The following is a 13335-nucleotide window of genomic DNA, read 5'->3' as shown; positions in this document are numbered from 1 at the left end:
AAATTGAGAATGGGACTAAACAAGGTTGTCCATTATCTCCAATGTTATTTGCTCTGGTAATAGAACCCTTAGCATATAAAATAAGGATGGATGAAACATGGGAAGGGTATAAGATTGGGAGGAAGGAGGATTTGAGATTGAACCTGTATGCGGACGATGCAATAATTTTAACACAGAGACCAAGGGAAATGATTAAATCAATGAAAATAATATTGAGGGAGTTTAAAAAAGAATCAGGGCTATCAGTAAATATGGAGAAATCAGAGATATTATTTATCAATATGCTCCTGAAGGAACAATTAGAGATAAGGAAGGAATCAAGATTAAAATTGGGTATTAAAAAGATGAAGTATTTGGGAATTTGGATATTTAAGACACTTGATAAAATAATAGATGGAAATTATAGAATGGCATGGAAGAGAATGTTAAAACAAATGAGTAGGTGGAAGAAAATTTTTTTGAGACAGATGTCTAGGATAAGGGCATTGAAAATATTGATAATTCCAAAAATGATGTATTTTTTTCAGGCTCTCCCAGGAATTCCTCCCATGGCAAAATTAAAGGAATGGGATAGGAAACTAAATTATTGGGTTGAAGGGGGGAAAAGACCAAGAGTAAGGAAAAAAATGATAATTGCAAAAGAAATGAAAGGGGGATGGGGCTGTCCATGCCTAGAGCTATATAGTGATGCCTTCCAAATCGAAAGAGCGATAAAATTACAAGTGACAAATAAAACATGGGTGAGATTTGAAAAGGAAATGAATGGAATTAATTGTGAAGAAATAATCTTTAGAAAATGGGATAAGAGAAATATAGATAAATTAATAGGACCAATGAAAGGAACAATGCAAGTGTGGAAGAAATGGCAAGGGAGAATAAGTAGCTTAAAATCTAAAATGTCAACAGTATGGATAATTAATAAGGATAAGGAATCTAATATGAATAGAAATATTCAAATATTGAAGGAAAAAGGAATAGAGAGAGTAGAACAACTATATGACAGAGAGGGAATGGTAAGAGAAAATAAAATTAAACAATGGCTTGGACAAGAAAACTGGTTACAGATAAGAGCAATCTGTGCATATTGCAAAATAAAATAAAATATTAATATGGTTAAGAGAGAAGATAACGCCTTTGAAAAGATAATAAGCGAAAAGGGGGAAGGAAAGAAGGCACAGGCCAGCAAAATATATACAATGCTGATAGAGGCTGATGGATGTATAATACGGGATCTGAAAAGTATGTGGGAAACGGAGCTGCAAATCACAGAACAAGAGATGAGAAATGTGGTAGAGACAAAAGGGATGAAAAGGAATACCAGAGTACAAGAAATGAGGAGGAAAATATTGCACAAATGGTATCGTACACCCTGCCAATTAACATACTACTATAAAAGGGGGAGTAGTCAGTGCTGGCATGGATGTCATCAGAAAGGGCGGTTTATGCACATAATGTTGGAATGTGAATATGTACAATTTTTTGGCAGACTATTCAAAACGAGTCAAATCAAATACTAGGAAATGAGTGGGTCATAACAAAGGAAATAGCGGTATTAGGGAAAAGAGAGGAAATGGGAAATAAAAGGGAAATAAAAGAAGCAATAATTGAATGTGCACAAGCAGTAATAGTATTAGGGTGGAAAGATAAATCAAAATGGTCAGTAAGTAAATGGTACCAATATATGGTGGAGCAAATGGAATTTGAAATTATGAATGCGAAACTAAATGTTGTAAAAACTAATGAAAATAGAACAAGAGAAATGGAAGAAAAATGGACAAGGGTAAAGAACTATATCATGAATCAATCTGGAGATCAAGCCATAAGAAATAAGATACAAATGTTATATAGTATATAGGATGGAAATGGATAAAGATAAAGATATAAAGATTGTCTCACAAAGAAACGAATATGTAAAAAGAAAACAATCCTCGTGTTGGTGGTGGGAATTGTAAATGTTTTGTATGTCTACGGTATGTATTTCTTGTGTTTTAAAAATTTTTTTTGTAATATATCAAACTTTTATTAAAAAAATTGAAAGTTAAATCTGTGGATATGGAAGACCAATTGTACCACAGTAGTAACAATTAGGGCATGAATAACTTATATTTACATAAAAAACAAGTCCCTTAAGTAAAATACAGTGACCTCAGTATCGCTGTGGGTTGGTTCCAGGGCCCATAGTGGAGACCAAAAACCACGGATGCTCAAATTCCATGATATACACGGGGGTTGTGAAAAGATGTCCCTTATATAAAATGTCAAAGTCAAGGTTTGAGATAGATATAGTTTTCTAGTACCTGTATATCCAAACAAGTAAAATGTGGCCTAATGTGGCCTACAAACCGGGACATAAAACCAGCATCAGGCCCTAATCAGTTTGCAAAGAACAGTAGCCTTGTTCAAATGTAACAGCAAACTGTGCATTTAATAAACCATAAAATAAATGATACATCCAAGAGGAAGAGAGGGACAAAGATAGAGTGAATACTTACAAGGCTTGTTTTGAATGTACTAACACGATATTTGCACAAGGCCTTAGTTCTAAATGTACCATACAATTCTGTTTTTTTTCTTGTAATGAAATGACTGCTTAAACCTTGAATGTTTCAAGCATTGTAGTCTATAGATTAAAAAATACTTTGCAAGAAAAAATTAAGGAGTTATACCTGATGAAATTGTGAACTTTGTACAAAGTTAACTGGAGGTTCACTTTGCTTGCTCTTCAGTCTTAAGATATTGTCGGCATAACCCCAACTCAGGATTGCTGACCACTGGATATCTGTACTGTGCATACTTCTGACACCTGCGACAACAGTCAATACATTCAGATGAAATAGGAAATACCCACTATTCTAAGCTATGACAAGCACTGCTCTTACAGTGTCCAGCTTTTAAAAACAGAATAATAATAATAATAATAATAATAATAATAATAATAATAATAATAATAATAATAATTGTGCGGTTTTCTGGCATTGTATATTTCTGCCGCTTCTGTGAGTGTTCATTTGTATTTTGATTCCGTAGCCCACTTGTCGATGGATGTCCAGAATCAGCAGCATCCACCGCGGTCCTTTTTATCCTGGGCGACGACCAAGCCAGTATAGACTTCGTTTTGGTTTGATTCTCCATAATGCTAATGGGTTAGGTGCTCTTAGTTCTGCTCCTCAGCTGAGGCCTCTCTGGCTTGGTTGGACCTGCCGGTAGTTACACTACCGCCAGAACAGCCCTCAGTCATCATTGGAGCAGTTAAGCCCCCCCCCCCCCCACCACGTCAAGGTGGCACTTGCGGAAGGTGACTCTGGCAGAAACCAGTACAGGTGGTCCCGGTGGTGATCGGCACATTGGGTGCCGTGCCAAAAGATCTCAGCCAGCATTTGGAAACAATAGACATTGACAAAATCACGATCTGCCAACTGCAAAAGGCCACCTACTGGGATCTGCACGCATCATCCAAAAATACATCACACAGTCCTAGACACTTGGGAAGTGTTCGACTTGTGATTTTGTGATAAGCGAGTGTTGGATAATAAGGAGGCATTAAGGAAAAGCCTATTAAACATCAAATTAGGTTATGATTTTACAAATTAAGCACCAAAACATCATGTTAGACAACAAATTTGGCAGAAAAAGTAGTTCAATTCGCAGTAATGCTATGTAATAATTACTGTATTTATGAATTTAGCACCAAAATATCGCAATATATTGAAAACATCGACTACAAAAATGCGTTGGATAATCCAGAACGTTGGATAAGCGAGACTCTACTGTATTTGTATTAATATTGCAAGCACATCTCAAAGAACAGAAACTGTGTAACTCTTATATTTTGTTAAAATCCATCTCTTCTCCTGAAGTTGCTACAAACAAATCCACATGTGATCCATCAGAATTCCAAAAGAAAGTTCAAACCATGCTGAAAATTGTTTCATAGACCAATTTTCTCATGGCTCCTAGAGAGGTTTTTTAACAACATCTGGAGAATCAATAAAGTTTGCATGATTCTGCGGATTTAGTTAAAATTGCTGCAATACACACGGGATCCATACAATTTCTTCCAGCATAGTTTGCTCCCAGTTTGGGATTTCCAGAAGAACTATACTGTTTAAGCAGCACATGCCTCAATATTATGTGGAATCTTTTGGTCTGTTAGAGGCTAGATAACAAAGAATCTAGATAATCCCATTGACATTATGACTTCTTTTTCCAGGGCTTCTACCCAGACGACGTTAAGATAACATCCTTACCTTGCTCTTTGCTATATATCATCAAAAGGCAGAATTTTCGGGACAAACCGCAAATAGCTCTTGTGGGTAGAGCTTGCAGGGAGCCAAATCTTTCTCCATGTGGCTGGCTGAAGCAAACAACAGGATCCGGGGCACTGGGAGAACCTACATATTCCCCCCACTTTAAGCCTTTTATCCAAGGTAAAGGGCTCTAGAAGAAAGATAATTGTTAATAAAGCAATTGTCAATAAAGGAACTGTAAAGTACTAGAATAGGAAGATAAACTGAAAACTTAAAAATAAATATAGGTAAAGGTAAGTTTTCCCCTGACATTAAGTCTAGTCATGTCTGACTCTGGGGGTTGGTGCTCATCCCCATTTCTAAGTTGAAAAGCCGCCATTGTCCATAGACACCTCCAAGGTCATGTGGCTGGCATGACTGCATGGAGTGCTGTTGTCTTCCCACCGGAGCGGTACCTATTGATCTACTCAAATTTACATGATTTCGAACTGTTAGGTTGGCAGAAGCTGGGGCTAACGGCGGGAACTTACCCCGCTCCCCGGATTCTTCACTTCACTTCACTTTATTTATTAATTAGTCGCTCTCCACCAGAGTGCTCCGAGCGATTTACAATTTAAAATATCATTCCACAATATAAAAACATTCATCATAAAAACATTCAACAGTGACTATTTGGCAAATTTGATTTGATTTACTTAAATGCACAACCAAACAGCCAAGTCTTGAGCGCTTTTACAAAAGGTCACAACTCCGACATTGCTCTAACATATGGAGGCAATGAGTTCCACAGAATTGGAGCGGATTTTAACCGCCGATCTTTCGGTCAGCAAGTTCAGTAGCTCAGCAATTTAACCTGCTGTGCCACCAGGGAAGTAAAGATACATGTATTTAATTAGATATAAGGTCCTAAAAAGTATCAAAAAAGAAAGAGGAGGACAGAATGGAAAGTTCAGAAGTAACAAGCCCAGTCTGTTTAGTTAAAAAGTACAGTTCTGGTTCATATCTTAGATTTTGGGTTCCCTTTTCACCACTTTCCCATTTTGGAGTAATGGAAGCTATGCTTTAAGAAATCGCAACATTGCTGCTGAACGAGGATGTGAGAGGATGAAAGAAGAGGAAAGGAAGATGAAGTTTGCAACCAAACAGAACTGGATTTTTTTTAATTGGAATTGTTCACTGGGCAAATCATCCAAGGCAAATCACATCAGACTGATCTTTTCATTTTCAGAGCCGATAACTGGTTTCCTGGGTAAAAGATGCACAGTAAATCTTATCTTGGATTTTGGTAAAACATTTCCACTAAGAAACACAATGATACTGTTATGATTGAGCCTCATGGCTCTGTTGCTGACAGACGTGGGCGTAAGACTCCTCGAGAGTCAGATACTCTCGAGGAGCGAGAGAGAAAAAGACTGCGAGACATATTTGCAGCACCATCTGACGAAGAATCTTTCGAAGGGTTTACGGAGAGAATGGAGGAGGGGCTGGTTAGCTCAGAGGAGGATGAGATGGATTGGACTCGGGTGAGGGAGGAATTGGGTGCCACTGGTCATGATGGGACAGAAGATGAATGGGGACCTTCAGGATTAGACCCATGGCTTAGCTGGAGGGATGGGACGGGATCCACAGCTGGAGATGCTGTTGGGCGTAGTCAGAGGTGTTCCAGCTCTGACGAGGAAAGTGATGAGGAAACGCCCGGGTTAAGGAGGACAGCTGACAGTGATGAAGATTTGTAACTGGCATAAAATGGGGCTTGGGAGCAATTGCAAATTGCGTCGGGCAAGGTAATCTGGGCAAACGCTTGGGATCCGTGTGTGTGTGGGACGCTTCCCTGAAGACTTGTGTACTTTCCTGTGCTGAGACGTAAGTTGATTGGAATCCAGGGTCAGACGGCGGGAGGGATTGTGTGGGCATTTGTTTGTGCAAACCTGTGCTTACTCTTATTAGCTTGACCTTCCGTCGTCTTTCTGACGGACGCCATCTCCTGCTTTGAGAACCCGGACTGAACTGACCACGGCTTGTCTTCCCCCCTTCTTGGACTTGGAAAAACTACAAACGTCTGCTTCTGGCTTTGATCTACGGAACGGAACTGGTCTACTCTACTTCTACAATCCTTGGCTGATTTGCTTGTGTTGGAGATCCTGTCTACTGTGTGTGTGTGGGAGCGACGCAAGTTACTCTAAGCACAGTGTTGGCAGCAGAGAGGAATCTGCTGCCAATTAGTTGCATTCTTTGTATCTTTTGTTCCTTGGCTTTCGTTCTGTTAATACCTAGGCTGAAGCAAGCAGTTTGTTTTTACCCGGATTAAACTCCGGTTTAATCCGGTTTATCTTTTGAACATTTACTTTTGTCCCCTTTTTGCTCCTAAAGGCAAAAATTGCCTGGCCCTTGTGTTTTTACGGGCATTTTTGAGTTCTGTAATCTAATAAACTCTGTTACTTTGAATCTTGTGGCGTTCTGTCCTTGACAGATTGCCCGACGCCATAAAAAGTTTATTGCAGCAATAAACCCGTCAGGAAGACGATGGATGAGTTAAGAGTCAAAGTAGATCAATTGCAAACGGCCTTTACCGTTAGCCAAACAGCTTTTGCTGTGAAAGGACATGTTTTGACTCCTGAACGCTTTGACGGAACCAGGTGCAAGTTGCCAACCTTTTTGGCACAAGTGGAGCTTTATTTTTCTCAGCTCAGTGTTCATGCTTTTCCTACTGACACTAGTAAGGTGGCTTTTATTTTGAGTTTGTTGACCGGTCCCGCAGGACAATGGGCCACTAATTTAATTTTGGGAAATGACCCAGTCAAGGACAATTTAAATAATTTCAAAAAATTGTTAACTGATACTTTTGGGGATCCTCTCCGCACGGAGAACGCTGGGTGGGCTCTGTATCGGTTGAAACAGGGAAAGGGGACTGTTTTGGATTACTTAAATAAGTTTAACCTGTATCGCCACCAGCTGGATTGGGGGGAAAATGCATTCATGCTTTTATTTACTGCCGGGTTAAGTGATATGCTCCAGGATGAATTAGCACGCTTGGAGCCGGCTGAAAGCTGGGACGCCTTAGTAGCTAAGGTGCTGCGTTTAGACGCAAGGTTCGAGGCTCGTAAACACTCAAAAGCAATGTGTGCGCCACCCATGCATGTAACCAGGGCACCTGTGGTGATGGGGGAAGAGCCCATGGAGCTTGGGGTCTTTAAAAAGCTGTCTACAGAGGAAAAGAGCCGTAGGAGGCAGCTGGGCTTGTGTTTGTACTGTGGGAATGCTGGGCATTTTGCCAAAAATTGTAATGTGAAACCTTCCCAGCTTTCGGGAAAAGGCCAGCCCTAGTGCGACGTGAGTCCAACGCACTAGGGCTCCTCAAGCAGTCAACTGAGGGGAGGAAGCATGTTTTCGTACCCATTACATTATCTGTTGGGGGAAGGGAACTTGTTTCTACTCTGGCACTGCTGGACTCAGGAGCTACAGTCTCTTATGTAGATATTGAGTTTGCTAAGAAGCATGGCATTCCTAAAGTGCGCAAGGCATGCGACGTGTGGGTGGAAGGAGCAGATGGGAGACTGCTGGAGACTGGGGTGGTTAACCAGGAAACCTCAGCAGTAACGTGGGAGGTGCAGGGAGTAACGGGAACGTTTGTGTGGGATATTACGAGCTTGCCTAGATATGATGTGATCCTGGGGATGGATTGGCTAGCTGTAGTAAACCCACAAGTGGATTGGGCAACACGTAAAGTGATCTTAAAGAGGCAGGATTGTTGCACTCTAAACGTTACTCATGCTGATATGGAGGGAGTGCCTGCTGAGTATGGGGAGTTCTCTGATGTATTTTGTAAAAGAGAAGCGGACAAATTACCACCGCACAGGCCATATGATTGCGCCATCAAGTTGGCAGAAGGTGCGAAACTGCCAGCAGGGAGGCTGTATGCCTTGACTGTACCGGAAAGGCAAGCTTTGCGGGAGTTTCTAGATGAAAATTTAGCCAAGGGGTTTATTCGCCCATCTAGTTCTCCAACTGCGGCACCAGTATTCTTTGTAGCCAAAAAGACTGGGGAACTTAGGCTGGTCTGCGACTATCGGATCCTAAACAAATACACCATTCGGGATAGGTACCCGCTCCCTTTAATCTCGGAACTGTTATCAAGGGTGCAAGGGGCTAAGGTCTTTACCAAGCTTGACCTGCGGGGGGCCTATAACCTAATCCGTATACGGGAAGGGGATGAATGGAAGACAGCATTTAACACGTGTTTCGGATGCCACGAGTTCCGAGTCATGCCTTTTGGGCTTTGTAATGCTCCTGCGGTCTTCCAGAGGTTCATGAACGATGTGTTCAGGGACCTAATTGACCAATTTTTAGTGATTTATTTGGATGATATCTTGATTTTTTCTAAGGACGAGAAAGAACATCGTCAACATGTCAAGCAGGTTCTGCACCGACTGCGGGCTAATGGGCTTTTCGCCAAGGCTTCCAAATGCGTCTTTCATGTGCCTGAAGTGGAGTTCCTAGGTCATGTAGTATCAGGTAGGGAACTTAAAATGGACCCACATAAGGTTGACGCCGTCAACTCATGGCAGGAGCTGAAAACTAAGAAGGATGTACAAAGGTTCTTAGGTTTTGCTAATTACTACCGGGAGTTTATTCCGAATTTTGCAAAGCTCACGGTACCTTTGACGCAGCTTCTGCGCAAGAAACAGCCATTTGTGTGGGGGCGGGAAGCTCACGAGGCGTTTCTACAACTTAAGTCTAGTTTTCAATCGGACAACATACTAACCCATCCTGATGTTGACAAACCGTTCGTGGTAGAAGCGGACGCTTCTAGCTACGCGTTGGGGGCTGTATTGTCTCAGAAGGATTCCTCAGGGACCTTGCGTCCCTGTGGATTTTACTCACGGCAACTAACACCCTTCGAGCAGAACTATACCATATGGGAGAAGGAGTTGTTGGCGATTAAGGTGGCGTTTGAGGTGTGGCGGCACTGGCTTGAAGGGGCACGGCACCAGATCGTGGTCAGATCTGATCACAAGAACTTAGAGCACTTGCAAACAGCAAAGAAGTTAAACCAGCGTCAAATCCGATGGGCTTTGTTTTTCTCCAGGTTTAACTTCAAGGTGCAGTTCGTAGAGGGGAAGGCAAACTTGCGGGCCGATGCTTTATCCCGCAAGCCGGAGTTTAAGACCAATGAGCAGGTTGTATGTCAGACCATCTTGCCTACTGCCTCTCTGTGTGTTGTAGATAATGAGCTCGGGTTACATGACCAGATCCTTGAGGCTCAGAGGGATGATGTGTGGACACAGGAGCAACTGATGTTGCTCTCAGCAGGTAACCGTACCATACTGCCGCATCTACAAGATCAAGACGGAGTATTGGTACGCAGGGGGCAGGTCTACGTACCAGTGGGGGCCCTCAGGTTGGAGGTGATTAGAGCCCACCATGACGAACCCATGGCTGGGCACTTTGGCAGATTCAAGACCGTGCAGCTCATTACCAGGAGCTATTGGTGGCCAAAGATGCGGCAAGACATTCTGCGCTTTTGCGACAGCTGCGCCGTTTGCCAGCAGAGTAAGACGCCTGTTGGGCGCCCTAGAGGGTTGTTGTCGTCTTTACCTGTTCCGGACAGGCCATGGCAAATCATTTCCATGGATTTTATTTCAGATTTGCCTAAGTCTGGGGGTTATACTTGTATTTGGGTGGTGGTGGATTTATTTAGTAAACTGGCTCATTTTATTCCTTGTTCAACCATTCCGGCGGCCCCTACGTTGGCCTTACTATTTACTAAGCACATCTATCGTTTGCACGGAGCACCCGAGGTGATTATTTCAGATAGGGCTCCGCAATTTGTGTCACGCTTTTGGAAACATTTCCATGAGTGTTTGGGGACTAAGTTAAACGTGTCTTCAGCTTTCCATCCGCAAACGGATGGACAGTCGGAACGGGTTAATGGGCTCTTAGAGCAATATCTGCGTTGTTTTTGTTTAGATCAACCCACGGCTTGGGTGAAGTGGTTACCGGTGGCGGAATTTGCTTATAACAATGCGGTGCACACGTCTAGTCAGCATACGCCATTTGAGCTAACTTATGGTTTTCACCCACGGGGAGGTGTGGCGCCGTCGACCAATGTGGTCTCTTCGGACCCTGTGTACCGCTCTACGGAAATGGCTGCACTGCATGATGTTGCCCGTCGCTTACTGCTGGAAGCTAAGGCAACGCAGAAGACTCAGGCTGACCGCCACAGGCAGGCAGGGGAGGAGTTGGAAGAAGGGGATTTGGTGTGGTTATCTTCCAAACATATTAAACAGGCTGGGGGAAAGTTTGCGCCTCGGTATTTGGGTCCCTTTCCTATCGTTAAAAAAATTTCTTCCGTTGCGTTTCGTTTGCGTTTACCGTCTAGTTTAAAGGTCCATCCAGTCTTTCATCGTTCGCTGTTGAAACTTGATACCTCTAGTCGTCGTGGTGCTATAGCGGAGGGTATCACTGCCACTTCTCCGCCATCGGGGGAGGAGGCCTTTGTGAGAGGGGATAGTGTTATGATTGAGCCTCATGGCTCTGTTGCTGACAGACGTGGGCGTAAGACTCCTCGAGAGTCAGATACTCTCGAGGAGCGAGAGAGAAAAAGACTGCGAGACATATTTGCAGCACCATCTGACGAAGAATCTTTCGAAGGGTTTACGGAGAGAATGGAGGAGGGGCTGGTTAGCTCAGAGGAGGATGAGATGGATTGGACTCGGGTGAGGGAGGAATTGGGTGCCACTGGTCATGATGGGACAGAAGATGAATGGGGACCTTCAGGATTAGACCCATGGCTTAGCTGGAGGGATGGGACGGGATCCACAGCTGGAGATGCTGTTGGGCGTAGTCAGAGGTGTTCCAGCTCTGACGAGGAAAGTGATGAGGAAACGCCCGGGTTAAGGAGGACAGCTGACAGTGATGAAGATTTGTAACTGGCATAAAATGGGGCTTGGGAGCAATTGCAAATTGCGTCGGGCAAGGTAATCTGGGCAAACGCTTGGGATCCGTGTGTGTGTGGGACGCTTCCCTGAAGACTTGTGTACTTTCCTGTGCTGAGACGTAAGTTGATTGGAATCCAGGGTCAGACGGCGGGAGGGATTGTGTGGGCATTTGTTTGTGCAAACCTGTGCTTACTCTTATTAGCTTGACCTTCCGTCGTCTTTCTGACGGACGCCATCTCCTGCTTTGAGAACCCGGACTGAACTGACCACGGCTTGTCTTCCCCCCTTCTTGGACTTGGAAAAACTACAAACGTCTGCTTCTGGCTTTGATCTACGGAACGGAACTGGTCTACTCTACTTCTACAATCCTTGGCTGATTTGCTTGTGTTGGAGATCCTGTCTACTGTGTGTGTGTGGGAGCGACGCAAGTTACTCTAAGCACAGTGTTGGCAGCAGAGAGGAATCTGCTGCCAATTAGTTGCATTCTTTGTATCTTTTGTTCCTTGGCTTTCGTTCTGTTAATACCTAGGCTGAAGCAAGCAGTTTGTTTTTACCCGGATTAAACTCCGGTTTAATCCGGTTTATCTTTTGAACATTTACTTTTGTCCCCTTTTTGCTCCTAAAGGCAAAAATTGCCTGGCCCTTGTGTTTTTACGGGCATTTTTGAGTTCTGTAATCTAATAAACTCTGTTACTTTGAATCTTGTGGCGTTCTGTCCTTGACAGATACAATTTAAGGACATAGTACTGTATTCTGCTTAAAATGTTACAGAATTACTTAAAAGAAGAAAAATATTTGACCCACTTTCACCCCACTTTTTCCCATACAAGCATTCATGGCTATTAAAATAATGTAAGCAAGCAGTCTAAAGCACTAATGATGATTTGATGGTTTGCAGTCCAACAAAAGGGGCTTCCAGTTCAAGTACAGTGGGAAATAGAAAATTAATTCTGCCTCTGAGTCTAATTCCCTTCTAGAGGCTCTCTCGACAAGTTTTTTTCTCTAAAAAACTTTTTTCCGAATGGAAAAAATTGTGCTGCTACATACTAAATTGTGAATAACCTTAGAAATAATACTGATATACCCTTATGAATAAAAGTGATATACCGGATAAACAATCTCTTTGGTCGGTTCCTTTGTTTCTCTGAAAGCGAACTGCACTAATAATCCCATGGCAGCAGGCAGCTCTCCTTCCATAATGAGTTTGGATCCAGGTCTGCTGACATGTGCAGTGTGGAACAGCTGGCGAGGGGTTTGTCCGTATGTCTTTATCATAGTCTCTAGGGCTCTTCTCTGAACGGGATCTTCAACAGCTGAAACATCCATGCCAAAGTACGTCTGAAACATGAGTCAGAGACAGAAAAATAAAGCACTGTGTGTGTGTGTAGGAGGACACACACACTATATAGGTCTAACTACATAACCTGATGCTCTTAACATGTGAGTACATATCACACGCTTGAATCTTTATTTATTAGACAGAATTCTTAAATAGGCAGGCACAATGCAAACCTTGAGCAAAGTTCTACCAAGGCCCTGGAACCAACTTCATTATTTTCTCTTAGTTTTCTTTATTATGTAAATAAAACATATTGCACACAGAAAAGAAAACGGAGAGTTCCAGAACTTGAAAACAAAAAGAACCAGTATCTTGACTGTTGTGATGTTTCTGGACTCATGTTCCAGCAGTCCATGACACCTATCCTACCTATTTCTGTTATTTAATTGTTATAAATAAATTGAAACAAATCTCAATGTAGAAACTGCTTTCTATTCCATGGTCTCTTGACCCCTTTTGGCCCAAGAAGTTTTTACGGATATGTAAGTATATAAAATAGGTATAAAAATAAAATGTTTACCGATAACTCAGCATTTGCAAGACTTAATAAACTGGCTGATTTTTCTTTTCATGAGGTATAGCTGAAGCACCATTGTAAACACCGCACAACAAATTTTTATTAAGTCTAAAAAGCCACTAGATAACTAAAGCCACTAAATTTTATGAGACCTCAACACTGAGCTAAGGGGACCCCTCTGGGGTCAGGACCTGCAGTTTAAGAAGCCATGATTTATCCCATACTTTCTTTAGCACAGGATGGGCAACCATAGTCCTCCAGGCAGCTTGCAACACCCATCAGCTCCACTATACA

General features: G+C 42.5%; 1 protein-coding gene across 6 annotated transcripts in view; it reads right to left on the bottom strand.

Annotated features, from left to right (window-relative positions):
- Positions 1-13335, bottom strand: part of lyst (lysosomal trafficking regulator) — a 128164-nt gene that overhangs the window by 21357 nt on the left and 93472 nt on the right. For all 6 annotated transcript variants that reach the window (XM_062975305.1, XM_062975314.1, XM_062975317.1 and 3 more), the window contains 3 exons: positions 12293-12523; positions 4248-4437; positions 2667-2803 (listed from right to left, as the gene is read on the bottom strand). In XM_062975305.1, the coding sequence (XP_062831375.1) occupies positions 2667-2803; positions 4248-4437; positions 12293-12523 (558 nt within the window). The remainder of the gene's footprint in view (positions 1-2666; positions 2804-4247; positions 4438-12292; positions 12524-13335) is intronic.

Source organism: Anolis carolinensis, chromosome 1 (assembly GCF_035594765.1).
Source record: "Anolis carolinensis isolate JA03-04 chromosome 1, rAnoCar3.1.pri, whole genome shotgun sequence".
Classification (NCBI taxonomy): domain Eukaryota; kingdom Metazoa; phylum Chordata; class Lepidosauria; order Squamata; family Dactyloidae; genus Anolis; species Anolis carolinensis.
This window is presented reverse-complemented; position numbering and strand designations above follow the sequence as displayed.